Source organism: Paramisgurnus dabryanus, chromosome 3 (genome assembly GCF_030506205.2).
Source record: "Paramisgurnus dabryanus chromosome 3, PD_genome_1.1, whole genome shotgun sequence".
NCBI classification, from domain to species: Eukaryota; Metazoa; Chordata; class Actinopteri; order Cypriniformes; family Cobitidae; genus Paramisgurnus; species Paramisgurnus dabryanus.
The window spans coordinates 1,004,967-1,030,710 of record NC_133339.1 but is presented as its reverse complement, the minus strand read 5'-3'; the positions used below and the strand labels follow the sequence as shown (position 1 = coordinate 1,030,710).

Genomic DNA, 25,744 nt, shown 5'->3' with positions numbered 1-25,744 from the left:
TAGTGATAACAGTGTTAATGCAGCACTAACCATTTGTTCTGCATTACTTCCTGTGTAACTGCCTATTAGGTATGGAACATTATTTTAAAGTGTTACCGAAATAGTTAACTCCATGTCATTATAAACACTGTAAATGTAACTCTGGGGTTATCTGTTTAACATTTCATACTTTACAAGGGGTCAAAAAAACCTCCCGTTTCACAATGTACATTACTAAAGTCTGGTTTAATGTTTTAATTTTGCATATTTTTTTTTCAACAGCATGACTGAATAAATACAGCACTGTTAATTTATTTAGATAAATAAAGTGCACGTCTGCTTTATTTGTGTCTCGCTTCTGCATCATTGAGAGAAAATGTCACCACACAAATCATTTGTTTTAAGTCTTCTGGGAGGTTTTTACTTCATTTCATTCGTTTACCAACACCATTTGATATTACTTTCTTTGACTTTATCCTAAAATGCTGAAACAACTGTTTACACATCCAATAGTTTCTGTGGTTGTGTCTTAAAAAGCCTCCCATACCCTCATTCACTATTTGCTACGTTACTTTATTAATATAGGCTGTGTATAAAAGCTGTCAAATGCGGAGACATTTCAAGGTAAAAGGCATTATGACATCCAAATAAAATGTTTGCTTCCATTCATGGCTCCAGATATACCTACATCTGATCATTTTTAGGCACCAGCAGCTGGCGCTGAGCACTGGTGCTTGGTGGTTTATCCGCACTCAAGAGTTAAACAATTTTCAACTTTGGGTGAAACGCTTAGCTTGTCAATGTCATTTCTCACTCGGCCGTCCAATCACAGTGGAGGGGAGGCGAGAAAAATATATCAACAACCAACCGGTGCATCGTTCAACGACTGATAAACAAAGCTGAAGTATCATAACAAACATCACACTCTGAGCTGGTTAGCACCTACATTCAGCGTCCACCTGGCATTTTCAGCCCCTTTTGAATGCTTTGGTGTGCACACCCGCTTAATATCACCCGGTCTTTTCAACATTAGTAGGGATTAAATACTGAAGCAGAAACAGCTTCATCTGAACCGGTTAGGCATCTGTTGAAACTCTTGCTTTTTCATTTTCACAAATGCGGCAGATATATTACTTGACTTCAGTGTTTCCCACAGGCTTGGATGGGTGAAAAATTGATAACTAATATGGGTTCAGGTCGGTCGTTTTCTTTAGATGCGTATGTTCTAGGATGTACTTCTGTCATATGGATGTATAATAGCAGATCCGCTCACATGCAGTGATCACTAGTGGTGGGAATTTTGATTCATCTAAGTGAATCGTTCATTTTCAGTTCATTCAACAAATGATTCATTCCCATTTGATCACTGATTTGTTTAGTGACCATTTCTTTATATTACAAAAATACACCAGTAGGTGGCTAAGATGTGTGTCTTATGTGTTATAAGACAATGAAATAGACTTCTTACAAAAACTCATTAGGCTTTTAATAAAGCTTAAAATGTGAAATAATGAGCATGATTTTATCAGGCGAGAGAAAACAGTTAATGTTCTTGTGTATTGGTAATGTATTAAGACACACATACAGTTATAGTTCATCTCATCTGTCCTTGTTGTAAAAGGGAGAAAAAAGGCTGGGCCTCATTGTACCTGCTCCTCAAAAAGGGAGGGAGATTTCAATGAATGAGAAATATGAGTCATTGGATTGCTCGAACGAGAGCGACATGTTCACCTTAAACGCTTCGTTCATGAACGTAACATCACTAGTGATCACAGACATCAGATTCATCTGCACAGAGTTGCAAGGCAAAGCACAACGCATGCACACAACATTACTCCGCAAATAACTGCAATTTTATATTTCAATCAGAGATGGCGATAGAGAGGCCAGAGTTACAGACTACAGCTTTAAAATATTAAGACCTTTATTATGATGCCTATGACAACTGTTTAAAACTGTTTTAGGAGATGATGACTACTAAATCACCGCCTGACAGAGCAACAAGTCAATGACTAAGCTTTCAAAGACAGTTAAAGTCCACTTAAAGGAGTGAATGAATTCAGACACGGAGTGAGCAGGACGTGCAGTGGGCACCAGAAGTGTAAAACATTGTCCTATAGACGGTTTCATCAGATGCACGTGCGTTGTTGGGTTACATGTCTGGTCGGAACCTTACTTCCGGTTTCTGTTTGTTAATGGTCTGACTAGTGGCTAAAATGAACTCTGGACCAAATACCATGTCAAAAATAGCAAATGTTTTGGTTTCCTAAAGACAGGGGAGACTGTGTGAAGGGAGGTTTGTCAGCCGGTTTGTTGTTAACACTGTATACATTATAGTACACATTTTACACAGCAACGTTAGCTCAGTGTCGTTTTTTTATACGCTTTAGCTATGAAATATTAATCTACATGTTGTTTATTTAGCTTGTTATCAGAAATAAAATAATCTAAAAGGACTTTGTTGTTATTTATTCTTAGCGGAGTTTACCGGAAGTTACGTGTGTTCCACGAAAGCCTTTGTTTATGTTGTAACTGCTGAAACCGTCGGGGTTAAAATCTGACTTTAATGAAGATAACCTGCACTGTAAAAAATTACCGTTAATTTACGGCCTAATTTTACGGTACTGAACTGTTTTATAAATTTACAGTTTCTTGCCGTAAATGGTTGCATGAGTGGTGAGCGTGGGGGAGGAACTGCACTGAAATTACTGAGTGGTATGTGTTGGCCACTTATTAATATGCATTTTCTGTCTGGACTTGTAAAGACTGAATAATTTTGAAACGTCATCAGTAGATGGCCAAGTACTGTTCCAATTCAAAGTTAACTTCTAGCAAAGAACAGTTAAAATCCTATATGTGTTCCTACATCATACCTTTAATCGAGGACCCTTATGAAAATTAACCATGTTGTCTTGCTTTATTGATTGGCAAAACATGGTTTTACTACAGTAAACGTTTGTTTTGGACTGCATAACTCCTTTAATATAACCATAAATAATGTCATAAAAGGTCTGTTCATTCAATAAACCGGGCAAAATCTGTATGAACGTATACGTAGAAATAATATTGAGGACACACTGCACGATAATGAAACCTTTAGTTTGATTAAAAGTCGATTAATATTTCTGTTTTTATTAAATAAATATTCTATGTTGGCTCTAAACAGGCAACTTTCTTTCTTGGAAGCAGCACTGGAAGAAGCACTTTACTTTCATCTTTTATATCTTTATTTACTTTTATTATGTTATTATTGGCGGAGGCGCGTAAGGCGCGTGTCCGTATACCGAATGCTTTGATCACGTGATTATTCAAACCAGGAGACGCGCAATCTGGATTAACCGCTGTTCTCCTCAGACGAGTGTTTCGGTGGTATTATGAGGTAAGTTTCTTTACATTCGTGGTTACTTTACTGAAATTAGTTCACATTGATGTTTATTCAGTTGTCAGTATATTTCGATATGTCTAATATAATAAACCTTGATGTTGACCGTTGGTTCGTGTCGTTCGAGCGCTGAGTGGGGTGAGCTGAGCTCGGCGCAGCTGTGAGCTAATGGAGATCTTTTATTTGTCTTTATATCTTCTATAAAAATGTGTTATGCTTGTTCTTAAAAGTATTTAACATAGTTAAATTAATTATAACGCAAGTTTTCTCCAAGTATTGCAATGTGGGCTTAGTTCAGCTCCCGCCTAGATTGACTGAGCTCGTGAGCTTACGTTAGTGGAGATCTTTTAACTTATTTGTTTTTTTATATCTTTTATAAAAATGTGTTGTGCTTGTTGTTAAATGTATTTGACATTGTTTAGTTAATTATAACGCAGGTATTGCAATATGGGATTTGTTCAACAGGTCCCTCTTATGAAAAACAACGTTATCGTTTTACAGTAAACTTAAACGAGCTAAAGGCCATTCTGAATTAATAACTGTCGTATATTTATGGTTACTTCTTTCAGATCCCTTTCTTGGTGTGTCTTGATGTTTTATATTGGCTAAAGACAAGAGTAAGTATTACTTGGTTTATATTTGCACAGCCACCAGAACCAAACACAAGTCAAGTGCTCAAAAGTGAAATAGCATGTTGGTCTTTATAATGCAATGGATAAATGAAATCGCAATAACTAATGAAATAGTCAGACCTCACTTTGACTTGATGTACAGTTTGAGCGAAGTCAGAACACAGCTCATTCACACAAATCAAATCACTTTCAAACTTAAAGGGATAGTTCACCCAAAAATAAACATTATGTTATCATTTACTCAGACTCATGTTGTTCAAAACCTGTATGAGTTTCTTTACTCCATTGAACACAAAAGAAGATAATTTGATAAATGATGAAGCGCACAGTAGATTGTACCCATTGACTTCTATAGTAGGAATAAATACTATGGAAGTCAATGGGTACAGTCTACTGTGTGCTTACCATCATTTATCAAAATATCTTTTTTGTGTTCAACAAAATAAAGAAACTCAAACAGGCTTTGAGGCTGTGTAAATGATAACAAAATGTTTATTTTTGGGTAAACTATCCCTTTAAAGGGATAGTTCACCCAAAAATGAAAATTCTGTCATCATTTTCTTACCCTCATGTTGTAACAAACCTGTATAAATTTCTTTGTTTTGATGAACACAAAGGAAGGTATTTTGAGCAAACCGTTTGTGGACCCCATTTACTTCCACTGTATTATTTTTTCCCACTATGGAGGTGAATGGGGTCCACGAAGGGTTTGGTTACAAACATTTCTCAAAATATCTTCTTTTGTGTTCATCAAAACAAAGAAATTTATGCGGGTTTGTAACAACATGAGAGTGAGTGAATGATGACAGAATTTTCATTTTTGGGTGAACTATCCCTTTAAGTTTGAAAGTAGGAGTACATTTCATGTATTCTCAGCACTCTACTAAAATGGCATTTTGAGAAGCTTGATAAATATGGACGCAGGTGTCTAACTTGATATTAACTTCAGTTTTTACCTTTCCTAACAGTGTGTCTGCAAATGCTGGTTCCATGTCACATTGCTTATTCGAGACTAGATCTACAAATAACACTGCAGGTGAGTCGTCATCATCATGAGAAATGTGCTCAATGCGCTGTTTAATAGCAGGTTGGGAGGTGCATACCACCACTAACTGTATTGGAAACCCCATATAGTGTATATGTGCCCTCATACAGTAGGTGGCAACCCGCTATTAAACATTAGATGAATAAGAAGGTAATGTGAATGCGCGTATTGCTCTGGGGATAGTGTTGTATTATGGCACTTTTCCATTGCATAGTACTCCACGGTTTAGTTTAGTTTGGGTCGGGTCATCTCACCTCACTTTGGTGTGGTTAGCTTTTCCATCGAGTTTAGTAACACTTCGGAGTGGGAGGGATTATAGGCGTCTCGTTATATTTGCGCTGCCTACTGCTGTGACATCATACAAGTGAGAGTGTCGCTGTACATTCCCATACATTTATTTATTTTTCAGTCCACCACAAAATTAAAATTGGCCACCACAAATAGATGTTTGCACATCGCGATTATCACTACCTATGTCTCACATGACAGTTTCTGTATAAACACCCGACCCGTGGCGTCAGTCGAATGCGCTGCGCTGAGCCTCATTGAAGTTGCATTTAAGCATATATAATGCTGACGCGCTCGTGTTTTCGCGTCACGTTTGGTATCAGCTCGGGTTGCTTGGAACCCCAACCGAGGTGGTACGGAAAAAGTATCGGGTACTACGCAATGCACCCAGTGGAAAAGCTCCCAAAAGTAAGCTGACCCAAACTAAACCAAACCGTGGGGTACTATGCAATGGAAAAGTGCCATTTGAGGTTAAAAAAATTATATAAATACTGTTCGATTATTCACACAAACCAATTGTTTTATTTCTTAGTATATTAATGTGTTGTCATAAGCCACATGGTTTAATTTGGATTTGTCTGTGCATGTTTTTTTTTTCTATATCAGATTTTGTTACCATCAACTTGCATTATACAACTGACAGACTGAAACGGTTGGACTCAAAAATCTACATTTGTGTTCCACTGGAGAAACAAAGTCACCTACATCTTGGATGGCCTGGGGGTAAGCTGATAAACATAAAAAAATCATTTTAAGATGAACTATAGCTTTAACTTCGAGCCGATGCTAGAGTTATTTAAGTAAATGTCCAGGGATCAGGGAACATTTTCTGACTTTTAACCCCAAAAAAAGTGCATTCATCCTTCACAGAGGTAATCCACACGGCTCCAATAGGTTAATAAAGGTCTTCTGGGGTAATGGTTGTGATTGTGTAAGAAATATATTTTAAACTTTATAAACTGTATTAACTAGCTTCCGGTAACGGCACCATCTTGGACTCACATGATTCACACGAGTTTTAACGTAGTGAGCACTCGTTGACATGGGTATGTTGTGCAGTTACTCTTGAGTCCAAGATGGCATCATTACCGGAATCACTTAGGGTGTACTCACTTTTGCACTCACGAAGGAATATATTTTGAGTTATGTTTGTAAACAAACCGTTCATGAGCCCCACTCACTTCCATAGTAGGAAACAAGAATACTATGGAAGTGAATGGGGCTCATGAACGGTTTGTCTACAAACATTTCTCAAAATATATTCCTTCATGTTCATCGGAACAAAAATATTTAATCAGGTTTGTAACAACATGAGCGTGAGTAAATGATGAGAGACACACTATTACTGCCACGTGTAGTGTTAAATTTACTTTTAGCACACTGCTTACAAAGTTTTTTTTTTTATGTTTATCTTTCAGACTACCTGACCTGTTCCTGTTAAGAGCTAGTCACTCTTTGTGGAATGTTCCTGGCCCATTTTTCCCAAGTTTTCACAAAAGTTTTTTCAATGACCTCAAAATTGATGTGTAAAAATTATAATAAACTTGAATTTGTTTAAATATGTCTATAGACTGGGTTATTTTTGCACAAACCTATTTGGTAATTTTATGGTTCCTCATCTTATCTTTGCCATTCTATTATTTAATTACAAAGCAGCAATTTAGAATACGGTAATTAAACAGTAGGATTACAGTATGCAGCTGGAAACCCTGCTGCCAGTATTTTACCGTAAATTTAAAGAACAACCGTAATTTAGAATACGGTAATGAAACCATAGGATTACGGTACACAGCTAAAACAGGCTTGCGGTATTTTACTATTAATTTACAGAACAGCCGTAATTTAGAATACGGTAATGAAACCGTAAAATTACGGTTCACTGCTGGAACCCCAGCTGCCAGTACTTTACCGTAAAATTACGGCGAAATTTTTTACAGTGTGGGGTTAAGCACAATGTTAAAAACCCTAAGATATATGATTATTTTGTGTTAACTTCTCAATTTTACAGCAAGACTGAACTCACCTTTCACAGTAAGATCAACAGAGCTTGATATTGACGTCTGTGGTCGTCCGTGTATCACTGCACTACAGCTGAACCGGTCCTGATCATATTCAGTAACTCTACTGATAGTGAGGGAGTCTCTGTTTTCAGTGTAACTGTGAAACGGTGTGGCTTTACTCCACTGATATCTCCATTTTAATGATCTGTCCTGATCCTCTATCTCACACTTCAGAGTGACTGTCTCTCCAATGAACACAGGACTTGTGTTTGGCTCTACAGTCACTTTCACTGTAGGTAAAGCTGAGGAAAGAAGAAAATAATCTTATAAATCTCATCACAGTCTGTTAACATGAAATCAGAAATCTAAAATCATAAAATTATTATATTTGTTGTTAACATTTCTGAAGAATAATATGAACAGAAGTGATTTCACTTAAATTAAAATCATTACCAGTTATTTAGGAAGTCAATGAACAAATAATCCTGCACACTATTTATACTTGCAAGTTAAAAATATTTAAATAAACATCATTATGTTTTAAACATACAAATGCAAGAACCATATGTGTAAAATTTTTGGATGTAAAAACCACGTGAACGTCACTGTTGTGATGAAAGGCAGAGGCGAGTGAGGATCCAAATGCAGTTAAGATATATTTATTAAATAACCAAAAGAACAGGCAAGACAAGGCAGAATGAACACGAGCAAACACAGGGCTAACAAACGACAACATTAGACAACAACTAGCCACAGGTGAATGAACAGACAGCGTACATATAAAAGACAAGAACCAATCACAAGGCAGAGACAATGAATTACCATGACAGCACATGAGAGGGAATTAATGAGTCCAATGAATGTCCATGGTAACAAACAAGTGGGCAGAGCAAACAATCAGCAGTGGGAAAAACAACAGACAGAAACACAGGGCAAACACAGACAGACTCATTACAGTCACAAGTAGACCTCAGACAACAGTATAAAACAATAAAAAACAATTGAGCCACGTGCCCTTTAAAGGAATAGTCTATCCATTTTCAATATTAAACTATGTTATTACCCTAACTAAGAAGAGTTGATACATCCCTCTATCATCTTAGTGCGTGCACGTAAGCGCTGGGGCGCGCTGCAACACTTCGCATTTAGCTTAGCCCCATTCATTCAATGGTACCACTCAGAGATAAAGTTAGAAGTGACCAAACACATCAACATTTTTCCTATTTAAGACGAGTAGTTATACGAGCAAGTTTGATAGCACAAAATAAAACGTAGCGCTTTTCTGAGCGGATTTAAAAGGGTAACTATATTGTATGGCGGAACAGCACTTTTGGGAGTACTTCGACTTGGCGCAGTAACACTCTCCCTCTCCCATTATGAGAGGGAGAAGGGGAGCGGATTATTCAGGCGAGTCGAAGTACTCCCAAAAGTGCTATTCCGCCATAAAATATAGTTCCTCTTTTAAATCCGCTTAGAAAAGCGCTATGTTTTATTTTGTACCACCAAACTTGCTCGTATAACTACTCGTCTTAAATAGGAAAAACGTTGATGTGTTTGGTCACTTCTAACTTTATCTCTGGCTAAGCTAAATGCTATCGAAGTGTCGCAGCGCGCCCCAGCGCTTACGTGCACGCACTAAGATGATAGAGGCATGTATCAACTCTTCTTAGTTAAGGTAATAACATATTTTAATATTAAAATGAGTAGACTATTCCTTTAAGTGTTCATTTGTAGTAGAGATGTTTGTGCTGCTTGTGTAAAAGTATATTTAATCGAACTCAAATATTTTTTCAAAGATTGTGCCAAAACCAAAAGTTGTTACAGTAGGTTGTGCCCCACTCTATGGGCTTAATATTTCACCTGATGTATTGTGGTCACAGATCAAAAAATAATAAGAGTGAATGAAAAGATAATAAGCGTCAGCACAACATTTTAAAATTATATTGCACAAGACTCCAAATCCCATACAAAATCACATTTCTTTGTTTATATTACTTTATTTACATTATGGTCATTTTTAGCAGAAACTTTTATCCAAAGCGACTTACAAATGAGGTAACAACAGAAGCAATTATAGCAACACAAAAAACAGCAAAACATTAATGCACTACAACTAATCTAATCAAGTCTAACACAGTATACATAGTCAAGGGTTCTTTTTTATAAAAAAGTTTTTATAAAGTTTTTTCTTCTCTCAGATATTTTCTTCTCATATTTTTTTATGTTTATGCTGTTTTTCCATCGCTTGTTTTTCATGTTCTGCTCTTGCTTTTATCAAAAATTGCAGTTAGAGTTTAAAGAGGACATTTTACAAGACCTTTTTAAGATGTCAAATAAGTCTTTGGTGTCCCCAGAATATGTATTTGGAGTTTTAGCTCAAAATAGATAGATTTGTTATAGCATGTTAAAATTGCCACTTTGTAGGTGTGAGCAAAATGTGCCGTTTTTGGGTGTGTAATTTTAAATGCTAATGACCTGAACTCTGCAGTCAATGCCAAGTTTGATAGTGCAGATTAAGCGGTATTATCCCCTTCTGACATCACAGGGGGAGCCAAAGTTCAATTACCTATTTTTTCACATGCTTGCAGAGAATGGTTTACTACTATACAATTATAACACTTAAACATAGAAATTTCGTGATATGTCGTCTTTAATGTAAATCAGGGCAGGCTAAGGTGCCAATCAGACCAAACGAGTTTTAAACAACTGCAAACGCAAGCTGCACTGCACTGCCTTTCTTTGTTCACTTTAAAAAAAGATCAGTGCGGCGTGGCTTTTTATGTTACTAGGCAACCACCGAGGCAGCTGTCCTGTCAAGCAAATATTGAAGCGTGAACGCTCTTTTGCTGTTAACTGTTAGCAGAAACTTTAAAACGAGGACGCTTGCTGTGACCTTGATGGAGGATGAGAGGTGCACAAACACACAGGAGAGTGAGTGGAGTCCGTTGTTCCAAACAACTGTAAACTTCTGTCACCACAACGGAAGGCCCGCCTCTCCCCTCATTCAATTGGATAATAGAAAAACGCAAATGATATCGGGAGCTTTTTCGCTTTCAGCGCTCCTTTAAAGGTGCGCGCTGCGGCAGATGACAAAAAAGCAAGGCGTTCGGCGTACATAAACACCGCGCATAATGCTCACTGCCCATAGAAAATCATGGCTGCTCATCCATTTTGATTTGGATTTTAGTCGGAAGGGATAATAAAAAGATTTCTGGGAGGGGGAATCCATCCACATGGAATGAAGATGCGTTTAAAAAAAACACATTCAAATTTACTTCAGATTAGACACAAACCAAAAATGTAAAAAATATTGTTTACTTTCATCACAACATATTCACCCATGTGTAACCTTATCTATATATAAAAAAAAAAACATTGGCAATTGTTAACTTCTGACACTGATTTAAATTCTTTCTTTCAACCCATTAAAAAAAATGGTGAGAAAAGGAAACCATTGGTTCTTTGATTATACATTTTTTGTCAAATAAAGTGATTAAAACTGGCAATACATTTTTGACAAATAAATGACAAATGTTTCCTTAAAAAAGTGATCCAATCACATTCATTACTGACCTTTAACAGAGAGAGTCACATGATCACTGTTCTGTGAGGATGAGGGTCGTCCATCTCTCTCTCCTCTACACCAGAACTCATCCTGATCTGATGGTGATCTGATGGTGTAGATGTTTCCCTCAAACACTGAAGTTCCAGTTGTGTCTTTATACCACAGATATCTCCAGTCACTGTACTGATCTATCTCACACGTCAGATCGACTGTCTCTCCAGTGAATACAGATTTGTCTGGTGTTACTCTCACTGTAGCTTTGGGTGAATCTGAGGAAAGAAGAAAATGAGATTGAAACTATAAACACTAATACAACATGACTACTGACATAAGGCTTTTCACACTTGAAATAGTTAACTCCATGTCATTAAACACTGGTAAATGTAACTCTGGGTTATCTGTTTAACATTTCAAACTTTACAAGGGGTCAAAAAACCCTCCTGTTTCACAATGTACATTACTAAAGTCTGGGTTAATGTTTACATTTTGCATATTTGCTTTTTTAACAGCATGACTGAATAAATACAGCACTGTTAATTTATTTAGATAAACACAGTGCACATCTGCTTTATTTGTGTCTTACTTTTGCACCAGTGAGAGAAAATGTCACCACACAAATCATTTTTGGCTGTTTTAAGCCTTCTGGGAGGTTTTTAATTCATTTCATGCGTTTACCAACACCATTTCATTTGACTTTTTTTCACTTTTTTCTCAAATGCCAAAACAACTGTTTACACATCCCGTAGTTGTGTCTGAAACCCCCCCTATACCCTCATTTACTATTCCCTACATTACTTTATAGGCTGGGTATGAAAGCTGTCAAATACAGAGGACACATTTCAAGATAAATTTCAAAAAATTTCCCCCAATTGTGCATCCCTTTAAAAAATATCCATATTTGTTGATGTCACGGATTTGCCAGGTTCTCCTCTCACTCAGCACACCAGATCTTCGTCACTTGAATTCAAATCACGTCACCTCTGATAAAAGACGCTCTCTCACACACACACACTGTCCAGTCTCGTATATGCTAGCTACTGCTTGTATGCTGGATCTACTAACCTGACTTTATCTCTCGCTACCAGAGATTCATCGTCGTCCAAGAAGGATTTAGAATTTCCTGGTTTCTGCATCTGTGACCTGGCGTGTGCGTGTGCGTGTGTGCGTGTGTGTGTGTGTGTGTGTGTGTGCGTGTGCGTGTGTGCGTGTGTGTGTGTGTGTGTGTGTGTGTGTGTGTGTGTGTGTGTGTGTGTGTGTTGGATCTTCACCTGGACATTCATTTAACAATTTTACTTCATTTACATCAAACTATCAGTAAACTTTTTCATAACCTCTGTCTCCGCAGTCTTCTATACTGTTACAGTTGATGTATAATACAAGGATGTTAGATAAAGAATAATGGATGAATAGATGTGTGCAAATCTATCTTTTTAGACAGATGTACAATTAGTAACAACCTCTAGTACAGGGGTCTCAATCTCAAACTGGCTTGGGGCAATTTCTCAGATGGTCATCTTGTCGGAGGGCCGCAGAGCTAATTTACCATAAAAAAACTATGTTTCTTAGTGGGCGGTATGACCAAAAATCTATTTTACGGAATGAGTTATTTTATTTCATGGTAACGGTAGGGGAGAGTGGAGCACAACCTAACGCTTTTTGCAATATATTCTCCAACCTATACGACTGTTTTGGTCGTTTGTCCTTTCCCTCAAATACGACCAACAGATGAATTTACTAAATTATCGCCTCTACCGGCCACAGGTGAAAATTTATATATTAGGGTATGAAATTATATTTTGGGGTATAATTTTTCTGTAATGACATGCATTTGAATATGATTTTCAGTTTAAACTGCCAGGATTAATTGTATTTTATTACACATTACACTATTCAGGCATTCATTTAGGGCAAATAACGTACCCATTTATTTATTATATGATATAAAACACAGCATACAAAACATTCACAACTTTTTTCAAAAATTACTTGAAATATTCCAAGTGTACATAGGCCAAACGATCGATTTATATGAGGAAAAGACACAAAACTGATCACAATCCACCGTACATATCAGATACTGATTCAAAAACTGCCACCAGAAGAAGCGATTATACGTCATCTTTGATTGTGAAATACCATTGGCTCTCATGTGTCTCGTGACCGATTGCATCATTGCGTTAGCTATGAAACTGAAGCGCTATTGGCTGTCGTGAGCGACTGCATCATGATCTATGTTCCGGTTTATATTTGAATGAGTTCGGACTGTTTGCGTTGCATTCATGGATTTCTTCATATAAAGTGATCGTATGGCTTCCGTTCACAAGGTTTGCAACGCAAATTGTTTGTTATACTTTTATACTGCTGTTTTTTTTTTTTGGTCAATTTATGCAATAAACACCTGTGACTGTACTTTTGCTTAAGTGTTGTGTTTTATATGGTTAAAACTGGATGGGTTTAGGGAAAGGGTGGGTTTAGATGCTCCAAAATATCTTTAAAACCATAAATGTTTATGAAACCATTTCTACATTTACAAATGTAGAAAATAAAATGCATCTAATTTAACCGTTAACTAAGTGTTATCTTACAATTACACTGTAAGTGACGGTTATCATTTTGATAAATAGTATTTACATTGTTTTCATTTCATTATCATTGTATACTAGAGGCTTAATTGTAACACTGTGTTACTGTAACCCCGCTTTGTGAAATGTTTTCAATCCCAGCTATCAGTTACTAGGAGTTGCTGACATGGTTCAAAATGTTGTTATGTTTTATGTAACAAGACAGTGATTAAAATAATTTAAGGTTGGATTTGGTGACTGTCCCAAAGAGTAAGACAGGGCTCAGAGAAAAGATGATGAATCCGAGGGACTCTGGGTGAGTCTCAGCGAGTTTCCAAACTGCGCTGACGGGTTACCTGAGTAACCGAGCGACTGAGCGACTTGGAAATCGAAAAATATTTAAGATGAAGAAATTAACTTTTATGCATCCAAAACACTCTTTGTTCAATTTCTCAACCAAAACACATCAAAACTTTTCACAAATTCACAAGAGATCATCAACAAGTAGACCTCTGACAACAGTATAAAACAATAAAAAACGATTAAGCCATGTCCCCTTTAAGTGTTCATTTGTAGCAGAGATGTTTGTGCTGCTTGTGTAAATGTATATTTAATCGAACTGAAATATTTTTTCAAAGATTGTGCCAAAACCAAAAGGTGTTACAGTAGGTTGTGCCCCACTCTATGGGCTTAATATTTCACCTGATGTATTGTGGTCACAGATCAAAAAATTATAAGAGTGAATGAAAAGATAATAAGCGTCAGCACAACATTTTAAAATTATATTGCACAAAACTGGAAGACCAATGCAAAGTTATCCAAATCCCATACAAAATCACGTTTCTTTGTTTATATTACTTTATTTACATTTAGTCATTTTTAGCAGATGCTTTTTTCCAAAGCGACTTACAAATGAGGCAACAATAGAAGCAATTACAGCAACACAAAAAACAGCAAAACATTAATGCACTACAACTAATCTAATCAACTCTATCACAGTATACATAGTCAAGGGTTCTTTTTTATAAAAAAGTTTTTATAAAGTTTTTTCTTCTCTCAGATATTTTCTGCTCATATTTAATTTTTTTGTATGTTTATGCTGTTTTTCCATCGCTTGTTTTCCATGTTCTGCTCTTGCTTTTTTCAAAAATTGCAGTTAGAGTTTAAAGAGGACATTTTACAAGACTTTTTAAGATATCAAATAAGTCTTTGGGGTCCCCAGAATATGTCTGTGAAGTTTTAGCTCAAAATAGATAGATTTGTTATAGCATGTTAAAATTGCCACTTTGTAGGTGTGAGCAAAATGTGCCGTTTTTGGGTGTGTAATTTTAAATGCAAATGACCTGAACTCTGGAGTCAATGCCAAGTTTGATAGTGCAGATTAAGTGGTATTATCCCCTTCTGACATCACAGGGGGAGCCAAAGTCAATTACTTATTTTTTCACATGCTTGCAGAGAATGGTTTACTACTATATACAATTATAACACTTAAACATAGAAAAACTCAGATTTTCGTGATCTGTCCTCTTTAATGTAAATCAGGGCAGGCTAAGGTGCCAATCACACCAAACGAGTTTTAAACACCTGCAAACGCAAGCTGCACTGCACTGCCTTTCTTTGTTCACTTTAAAAAAAGAGCAGTGCAGCGTGGCTTTTTATATTGCTAGGCAACCACAGAGGCAGCTGTCGTGTCAGTCAAATATTGAAGCGTGAGCGCTCTTTTGCTGTTAACTGTCATATTAGCAGAAACTTTAAAAAGAGGACGCTTGCTATGACCTTGATGGAGGAAGAGAGGTGCACAAACACACAGGAGAGTGAGTGGAGTCCGTTGTTCCAAACAACTGTAAACTTCTGTCACCACAACGGAAGGCTCGCCTCTCCCCTCATTCAATTGGATAATAGAAAAACGCAAATGATATCGGGAGCTTTTTCGCTTTCAGCGCTCCTTTAAAGACGCGCGCTGCGGCAGATGACAAAAAGCAAGGCGTTCGGCATACATAAACACCGCGCATAACGCTCACTGCCCATAGAAAATCATGGGTGCTCATCCATTTTGATTTGGATTTTAGTCGGAAGGGATAATAAAAAGATTTCTGGAAGGGGGAATCCATCCACATGGAATGAAGATGCGTTTAAAAAAACTGATTCAAATATACTTCAGATTAGACACAAACCAAAAATGTAAAAAATATTGTTTACTTTCATCACAACATATTCGCCCATGTGTAACCTTATCTACGGGTATATATAAAAAAAAAACATTGGCAATTGTTAACTTCTGACACTGATTTAAATTCTTTCTTTCAACCCATTAAAAAAATGGTGAGAAAAGGAAACCATTTGTTCTTTGATTATACATTTTTTTGTCAAATAAAGTGACTAAAACTGCCAATACATTTTTGACAAATAAATGACAAATGTTTCCTTAAAAAAGTGATCCAATCACATTAATTACTGACCTTTAACAGTGAGAGTCACATGATCACTGTACTGTGAGTATGAGGGTCGTCCATCTCTCTCTCCTCTACACCTGAACTTATCCTGATCTGATGGTGAGCTGATGGTGTAGATGTTTCCCTCAAACACTGAAGTTCCAGTTGTGTCTTTATACCACTTATATGTCCAGTTACTGTACTGATCCTCTATCTCACACTTCAGAGTGACTGTCTCTCCAGTGAACACAGATTTGTCTGGTGTTACTTTCACTGTAGCTTTGGGTGAAGCTGAGGAAAGAAGAAAATGAGATTGAAACTATAAACACTAATACAACATGACTACTGACATAAGGCTTTTCACACTTGAAATAGTTAACTCCATGTCATTAAACACTGGTAAATGTAACTCTGGGTTATCTGTTTAACATTTCATCCTTCACAAGGGGTCAAAAAACCCTCCTGTTTCACAATGTACATTACTAAAGTCTGGGTTAATGTTTACATTTTGCATATTTGCTTTTTTAACAGCATGACTGAATAAATACAGCACTGTTAATTTATTTAGATAAATACAGTGCTTGTCTGCTTTATTTGTGTCTTACTTTTGCACCAGTGAGAGAAAATGTCACCACACAAATCATTTTTGGCTGTTTAAAACCTTCTGGGAGGTTTTTAATTCATTTCATGCGTTTACCAACACCTTTTCATATCACTTTTTTCTCAAATGCCGAAACAACTGTTTACACATCCCGTAGTTGTGTCTGAAAACCCCCCTATACCCTCATTTACTATTCCCTACATTACTTTATAGGCTGTGTATGAAAGCTGTCAAATACAGAGGACACATTTCAAGAAAAAAAATTTTTCCCCAATTGTGCATCCCTTTAAAAAATATCCATATGTGTTGATGTCACGGATTTGCCAGGTTCTCCTCTCACTCAGCACACCAGATCCTCGTCACTCGAATTCAAATCACGTCACCTCTGATAAAAGACGCTCTCTCACAGACACACACACACACTGTCCGGTCTCGTATATGCTAGCTACTGCTTGTATGCTGGATCTACTAACCTGACTTTATCTCTCACTACCAGAGATTCATCGTCGTCCAAGAAGGATTTAGGATTTCCTGGTTTCTGCATCTGTGACCTGGCGTGTGTGTGTGTGTGTGTGTGTGTGCGTGCGTGCGTGCGTGCGTGCGTGTGTGTGTGTGCGTGTGTGGGTTGGATCTTCACCTGGACATTCATCTAACCATTTTACTTCATTTACATCAAACTATCAGTAAACTTTGTCATTACCTCTGTCTCCGCAGTCTTCTATACTGTTACAGTTGATGTATAATACAAGGATGTTAGATAAAGAATAATGGATGAATAGATGTGGGCAAATCTATCTTTTTAGACAGATGTACAATCAGTAACAACCTCTAGTACAGGGGTCTCAATCTCAAACTGGCTTGGGGCAATTTCTCAGATGGACATCTTGTCGGAGGGCCGCAGAGCTAATTTACCATAAAAAACTATGTTTCTTAGTGGGCGGTATGACCAAAAATCTATTTTACGGAATGAGTTATTTTATTTCATGGTAACGGTAGGGGAGAGCGGGGCACAACCTAACACTTTTTGCAAGATATCCTCCAACCTATACGACTGTTTTGGTCGTTTGTCCATTCCCTCAAATACGACCAACAGATGTGTTTACTAAATTAGCGCCTCTACCGGCCACAGGTGAACATTTATATATTAGGGTATGAAATTATATTTTGGGGTATAATTTTGCTGTAATGACTTGCATTTGAATATGATTTTCAGTTTAAACTGCCAGGATATATTGTATTTTATTACACATTACACTATTCAGGCATTCATTTAGGGCAAATAACGTACCCATTTATTTATTATATGATATAAAACACAGCATACAAAACAATCACAACTTTTTTCAAAAATTACTTGAAATATTCCAAGTGTACCGAGGCCAAACGATCGATTTATATGAGGAAAAGACGCAAAACTGATCACAATCCACCGTAGATATCAGATACTGATTCAAAAACTGCCGCCAGAAGAAGCGATTATACGTCATCTTTGATTGTGAAATATCATTGGCTCTCATGTGTCTCGTGACCGATTGCATCATTACGTTAGCTATGAAACTGAAGCGCTATTGGCTGTCGTGAGCAACTGCATCATGATCTATGTTCCGGTTTATATTTGAATGAGTTCGGACTGTTTGCGTTGCATTCATGGATTTCTTCATATAAAGTGATCGTATGGCTTCCGTTCACAAGGTTTGCAACGCAAATAGTTTGTTATACTTTTATACTGCGGTTTTTTTGGTCAATTTATGCAATAAACACCTGCGATTGTACTTTTGCTTACGTGTTGTGTTTTATATGGTTAAAACTGGATGGGTTTAGGGAAAGGGTGGGTTTAGATGCTCCAAAATATCTTTAAAACCATAAATGTTTATGAAACAATTTCTACATTTACAAATGTAGAAAATAAAATGCATCTAATTTACCTGTTAACTAACCGTTATCTTACAATTAACTGTAAGTGACGGTTATCATTTTGATAAATAGTATTTACATTGTTTTCATTTCATTATCATTGTATACTAGAGGCTTAATTGTAACACTGTGTTACTGTAACCCCGCAGTGTGAAATGTTTTCAATCCCAGCTATCAGTTACTAGGAGTTGCTGACATGTTTCAAAATGTTATGTTTTATGTAACAAGACAGTGATTAAAATAACATAAGGTTGGATTTGGTGACTTACACACCCAACTTGGAAATCGAAAAATATTTAAGATGAAGAAATTAACTTTTATGCCTCCAAAACACTCTTTGTTCAATTTCTCAACCAAAACACATCAAAACTTTTCAATAATTCACAAGAGATCATCAACAAGTAGACCTCTGACAACAGTATTAAACAATAAAAAACGATTGAGCCATGTGCCCTTTAAGTGTTCATTTGAAGCAGAGATGTTTGTGCTGCTTGTGTAAAAGTATATTTAATCGAACTCAAATATTTTTTCAAAGATTGTGCCAAAACCAAAAGGTGTTACAGTAGGTTGTGCCCCACTCTATGGGCTTAATATTTTACCTGATGTATTGTGGTCACAGATCAAAAAATAATAAGAGTGAATGAAAAGATAATAAGCGTCAGCACAACATTTTAAAATTATATTGCACAAAACTGGAAGACCAATGCAAAGTTATCAAAATCCCATACAAAATCACGTTTCTTTGTTTATATTACTTTATTTACATTATGGTCATTTTTAGCAGACACTTTTATCCAAAGCGACTTACAAATGAGGCAACAATAGAAGCAATTAGAGCAACACAAAAAACAGCAAAACATTAATGCACTACAACTAATCTAATCAAGTCTAATACAGTATACATAGTCAAGGGTTCTTTTTTATAAAAAAGTTTTTATAAAGTTTTTTCTTCTCTCAGATATTTTCTGCTCATATTTAATTTTTTTGTATGTTTATGCTGTTTTTCCATCGCTTGTTTTCCATGTTCTGCTCTTGCTTTTTTCAAAAATTGCAGTTAGAGTTTAAAGAGGACATTTTACAAGACCTTTTTAAGATGTCAAATAAGTCTTTGGGGTCCCCAGAATATGTCTGTGAAGTTTTAGCTCAAAATAGATAGATTTGTTATAGCATGTTAAAATTGCCACTTTGTAGGTGTGAGCAAAATGTGCCGTTTTTGGGTGTGTAATTTTAACTGCAAATGACCTGAACTCTGCAGCCAATGCCAAGTTTGATAGTGCAGATTAAGCTGTATTATCCCCTTCTGACATCACAGGGGGAGCCAAAGTTCAATGACCTATTTTTTCACATGCTTGCAGAGAATGGTTTACTACTATATACAATTATAACACTTAAACATAGGAAAACTCAGATTTTCGTGATATGTTGTCTTTAATGTAAATCAGGGCAGGCTAAGGTGCCAATCAGACCAAACGAGTTTTAAACACCTGCAAACGCAAGCTGCACTGCACTGCCTTTCTTTGTTCACTTTAAAAAAAGAGCAGTGCGGCGTGGCTTTTTATATAGGCAACCACCGAGGCAGCTGTCCTGTCAAGCAAATATTGAAGCGTGAGCGCTCTTTTGCTGTTAACTGTCATATTAGCAGAAACTTTAAAAAGAGGACGCTTGCTATGACCTTGATGGAGGAAGAGAGGTGCACAAACACACAGGAGAGTGAGTGGAGTCCGTTGTTCCAAACAACTGTAAACTTCTGTCACCACAACGGAAGGCCCGCCTCTCCCCTCATTCAATTGGATAATAGAAAAACGCAAATGATATCGGGAGCTTTTTCGCTTTCAGTGCTCCTTTAAAGACGCGCACTGCGACAGATGACAAAAAAGCAAGGCGTTCGGCGTACATCAACACCGCGCATAACGCTCACTGCCCATAGAAAATCATGGCTGCTCATCCATTTCGATTTGGATTTTAGTCGGAAGGGATAATAAAAAGATTCCTGGGATGGGGAATCCATCCACATGGAATGAAGATGCGTTTAAAAAAACAGATTCAAATATACTTCAGACTAGACAAAAACCAAAAATGTAAAAAATATTGTTTACTTTCATCACAACATATTCGCCCATGTGTAACCTTATCTACGGGTATATATAAAAAAAAAACATTGGCAATTGTTAACTTCTGACACTGATTTAAATTCTTTCTTTCAACCCATTAAAAAAATGGTGAGAAAAGGAAACCATTTGTTCTTTGATTATACATTTTTTTTTTTGTCAAATAAAGTGACTAAAACTGGCAATACATTTTTGACAAATAAATGACAAATGTTTCCTTAAAAAAGTGATCCAATCACATTAATTACTGACCTTTAACAGTGAGAGTCACATGATCACTGTACTGTGATGAGGGTCGTCCATCTCTCTCTCCTCTACACCAGAACTTATCCTGATCTGATGGTGAACTGATGGTGTAGATGTTTCCCTCAAACACTGAAGTTCCAGTTGTGTCTTTATACCACAGATATCTCCAGTTACTGTACTGATCCTCTATCTCACACTTCAGAGTGACTGTCTCTCCAGTGAACACAGATTTGTCTGGTGTTACTCTCACTGTAGCTTTGGGTGAAGCTGAGGAAAGAAGAAAATGAGATTGACACTATAAACACTAATACAACATGACTACTGACATAAGGCTTTTCACACTTGAAAAAGTTAACTCCATGTCATTAAACACTGGTAAATGTAACTCTGGGTTATCTGTTTAACTGTTGAAATACCATTGGCTCTCATGTGTCTCGTGACCGATTTCATCATTACGTTAGCTATGGAACTGAAGCGCTATTGGCTGTCGTGAGCGACTGCATCATGATCTATGTTCCGGTTTATATTTGAATGAGATCGGACTGTTTGCATTACATTCATGGATTTCTTCATATAAAGTGATCGTATGGCTTCTGTTCACAAGGTTTGCAACGCAAATTTGTTTGTTATACTTTTATATTGCAGTTTTTTTGGTCAATTTATGCAATAAACACCTGTGATTGTACTTTTGCTTACGTGTTGTGTTTTATATGGTTAAAACTGGATGGGTTTAGGGAAAGGGTGGGTTTAGATGCTCCAAAATATCTTTAAAACCATAAATGTTTATGAAACCATTTCTACATTTACAAATGTAGAAAATAAAATGCATCTAATTTAACGTTAACTAACCGTTATCTTACAATTACACTGTAAGTGACAGTTATCATTTTGATAAATATTTACATTGTTTTTATTTCATTATCATTGTATACTAGAGGCTTAATTGTAACACTGTGTTACTGTAACCCCGCAGTGTGAAATGTTTTCAATCCCAGCTATCAGTTATGTAACAGATGGCTCGGAGTCATATCGGGGCCATTTGGCGTCTGGATCGTAAAAGCCCTAAAATTGTGATAATTAGATAACCCTGTCTCCTTTGTGAGAATTGTCAAGATCTCTATCACCTATCAAGGTTGTAAAATGGGCGACAATTAAAACAAATGCAGTCGTCAAAGGAGGTTCAAAGGAATTCCACCAGAGAAACCTGAGAGCCAATCGAACGACAATCGCCAGAGACACAGCAGGGGGCACAGACTATAGGTCTCTGATGAAACCACGTTTAAAGATCACAATGAGCTGTTTAAATGTATATATATTTTATATCCCTTTACTGCATGATGGTGTATATGTGATGTAACGGTGTGTTAACACTTTAGTTAGATTTTGTTCACTGTAGCATGGTTCATATCTTAGGTATGAAATTATTATTTAACGTGATCTTAAACCCATGTCTTGTCTATTATCAAATTAATCTACTTTTTATTTCCTAGTCATTGCTATGTATCATATTACCATAAGCCGCATCAATGTCATTTAATATCGATTTGAATAGTTATGGAAACAAACTTTTATCATTATGCAATTACGCAAATGTGAAGTCTGAAAGAACAAAGGCTTGTTTCCCGCGCGATCGAACACTTCGCACATTGGTCATTCACCTAAAATGGGCTGGGCGCGTGAAAGGTCAAAACGGCCTATCGCCCAAGCCATCACTGCTCAGTAGCTCAGTAGCTGAGACCGCTCAGTTCGCTCAGTCGCTCGGTTACTCAGGTAACCCGTCAGCGCAGTTTGGAAACTCGCTGAGACTCACCCAGAGTCCCTCGGATTCATCATCTTTTCTCTGAGCCCTTTCTTACTCTTCGGGACAGTCTTCCTGGCTTGCACTTTGCACTTCGAGTTTGGACAATTTACGCGGAACAATCCGCCATACGGAACAACGTAACGGACTTACGAACACACCTGGATTCTCTCTCTCTCTCCCTGCTCGCACCCGCGTGCATCAGAAACTACCATCAGATCCTTAGAGATTTTCCGATGGTTTGTGCAGATGTTAAGCAATAGTGCTATTGCCAATCTTTTACTCTTTCTCGTTTTCAATCTTTTCTTTCTCATCTATGTTTTATGTTATTGTATGTGTGTATGTTTAGTTAGTCGTTGTGTGAACTTCGTTTGTAGTTAATAAACCGGTTTTGCATTTTCACAATTGAATTGTTTCTGTGTTCAATGCTCATGAAAAAGTCACTATTTCTGCCTTTGGATCCAGCTACAAGCTGCGAGTAGCACTTTATATCAGTGAGAAGGTTAATTTTAAAGGCCATGAAATAACATTTCTTAGACGTTAATATACGATTATGGATATATGTCTTCGGTGGACGAACATATTAATTAATTGTTATTATTAATTCTGCTACGCCAGGTAAATCCTGCTAAATTTGTATAGTTAATTACAGTTAATTATACATAATATTCCCTTTTGAGCTAAAATCTAAGATTCCCTTGGGAATCCCCGTAGTGTGTCGGTCGGAGGTTTATAGTGTTTTAAATAACGTTATTCCCCTCCTCCCGCTGAATCGCTACAGTTACTAGGAGTTGCTGACATGTTTCAAAATGTTGTTATGTTTTATGTAACAAGACAGTGATTAAAATAATATAAGGTTGAATTTGATGACTTACACACCCAACTTGGAAATCGAAAAATATTTAAGATGAAGAAATTAACTTGTATGCCTCCAAAACACTCTTTGTTCAATTTCTCAACCAAAACACATCAAAACTTTTCACAAATTCACAAGAGATCATCATCTGACATAAAGAGAAAAAGACCAAAAGCACTGATGGCTCGCCCTATAGAAATATGTAAAGTAGCTGTGTTACAATTAAAGGGATAGTTCACCCAAAAATGAAAATAATGTCATTAATGACTCACCCTCATGTCGTTCCAAACTCGTAAGATCTGTGTTCATCTTCGGAACACCGTTTAAGATTTTTTATATTTAGTCAGAGAACTTGCTGACTAGAGGTCGACCGATTTATCGGCCGTGCCGATAATTTGGCCGATATTTGGCATATTAAAAAAATTGGCTTTGGCCGATTTTACTGCAAAATTAGGCCGATTAATAGGCAGGCGCATCTGCGGGCACCTAAGCATTGTTGTAGAACTTGTGACACTGCAGTATTTGGTTTCATGAAACTATTACTTGTTTTCTTTTTCATATTTTGTGTTGTTATTGTTTTGGTGCGAGGTAAAAGTAAATAAAACTATATTTAAATAACGTTGCTTTCCCATTTAATCTTAGCGTGATACGAGCACTTGCTTATTATTAGACTTTGCTCTTGTCAGTACTATATAAAACAGTTTTTTATAAGTGTTACAGATGTTTTTTGCATGCTGCTTATAAATATATCAGTGGCGATATCTCATAACGTGTTTTAATAGTCACGTCATGATAAAATAAATTATCAATTGTCCAATTTAAAAGCTGCAGTGCTTACCTTGCAGTTACCTTGCGATGTTTTTGCGTTCTGAGGAGAGAGATTGCTCCAGAGAATGATTGTTCCCTTTCAATATGGTTCACTTCGCATTGCATCAGTTGCTGACGCTATGGGGGGGGGGGAACTCCTGTTTACTCCGCGATTGAAGCCTATTGGTTAACGTCTGTAAAAATTACAGACCTATGCCGTTCGAGCCCGGGAAAGGGGCAGGACTATGCCCTATAACTCATTCGCATTCTCCTTCAGCGCGAACCTCTCGCTGCTCTGAAGAAGAAGAAGCCTTACTCGCGGTCGACACAAGCCCTGCAGCGGAATCCAGGCCTAGCGTCTTCCCCTGCCGTTTTCCGGCTGAGAACTGAAGATAGCGGAATCCAGGTCTAGCGTCTTCCACTGCTGCTTTCCGGCTGAGAACCAAAGATAGCCTTCGCTTGCCGTGGTACGAGCCCTGTGCAGCGGACACATGCCTGACGAGGTCTCCCCTGCGGCCGCCCGGTAAGATCAATATTTTGAATATAAAGCTATAAGCTGTAACATCTGGCTGGACGTTCACTGGAGGTCTCTTCAGTCTGGGTCGTTAACGGTTTCATGCTGTGACCCTAGAATGAGTTTTGTCACCAGGTCTGCTCGGACGCTTTCATCAGAAGATCCTAATCTCCTGATAACACACATTTCCAGACCTATCGACTCTCTCTCTGGCTGTTTTATTGTGCCAGTCTAAGCAAATTAACACCTCAAAGCAAACTTCAAACCGTGAGCAGAGACAAAGCAGCCATGACACAAAAATGTGTCTGTCTCACAGCTAAGACCCAAATAAATTGGTTTAAATTGTATATATTATATATCCTTGTATTGCATGTTTGTATCTGTAATGAACCACTTTCTTGTAACACTATAGGGATGCTTTGTTCATCTTAGCATGTCTCATAATTCACATTCATGAGATTACTATTTGATGTGTGTTTCAAACCATACCTTGTTTACACTCTTAATAACCCCCTTTTCCTTTCCTGATCAATGATGTGCATCATCTTACCATAACTGATATCAAACTTGTTAAATATTAATCAAAATTATTATTTAACAAAATCTTTAGCATAGTCCATCTATGCAAATGGGTCTGGTAAAACAAAGACAAAGTTTTCCTACTCTATCAACACCCTTTTGGATTGGTCATCTGAACTTCAAGGGGTTGGTCTAAACTCAGGTTAAGAGGCCTGCACCCCAATTCATCGACGCTCATCAGCACACAGTTGGCCTACAGTTCTCGACGACACGCCGTTCACGGCGTGGAGCTGAGCTCCCAGCTCAGCTCCCAGCTCAGCTTCCTGCTGTGGGACCCCTATCCTTCTATTTTCGGGCACCCTGACACTTGGACAAACTTTAACAAATTGGACAAATTAATCGCCACAGATTAACCAGACCGACGGATTAACCCAAAAAGGAACAACTCCTACGGACACCTCCAAGGACTCCGTCACGTGACCACAAACTCAGGAACT

The 25,744-nt window shown here is 37.2% G+C and overlaps 1 protein-coding gene and 1 long non-coding RNA gene across 2 annotated transcripts in view; one reads left to right on the top strand and one right to left on the bottom strand.

Annotated features, from left to right (window-relative positions):
• Positions 1–21,203, bottom strand: part of LOC135733724 (Fc receptor-like protein 5) — a 93,019-nt gene extending 71,816 nt beyond the window's left edge. Inside the window, exons 1-5 of the mRNA XM_073813728.1 lie at positions 21,170–21,203; positions 20,760–21,020; positions 15,912–16,175; positions 10,900–11,160; positions 7,350–7,628 (exon numbers count right to left, since the gene is read on the bottom strand). Of these exons, the coding sequence (XP_073669829.1) occupies positions 7,350–7,628; positions 10,900–11,160; positions 15,912–16,175; positions 20,760–21,020; positions 21,170–21,203 (1,099 nt within the window). The remainder of the gene's footprint in view (positions 1–7,349; positions 7,629–10,899; positions 11,161–15,911; positions 16,176–20,759; positions 21,021–21,169) is intronic.
• On the top strand, positions 2,746–7,257 carry LOC135734095 (uncharacterized). Its single transcript, XR_010527152.2, has 5 exons — positions 2,746–3,358; positions 3,931–3,978; positions 4,962–5,029; positions 5,933–6,049; positions 6,745–7,257. It is a non-coding gene; the product is annotated as an uncharacterized lncRNA (long non-coding RNA).
• Positions 21,204–25,744: the final 4,541 nt, after the last annotated feature.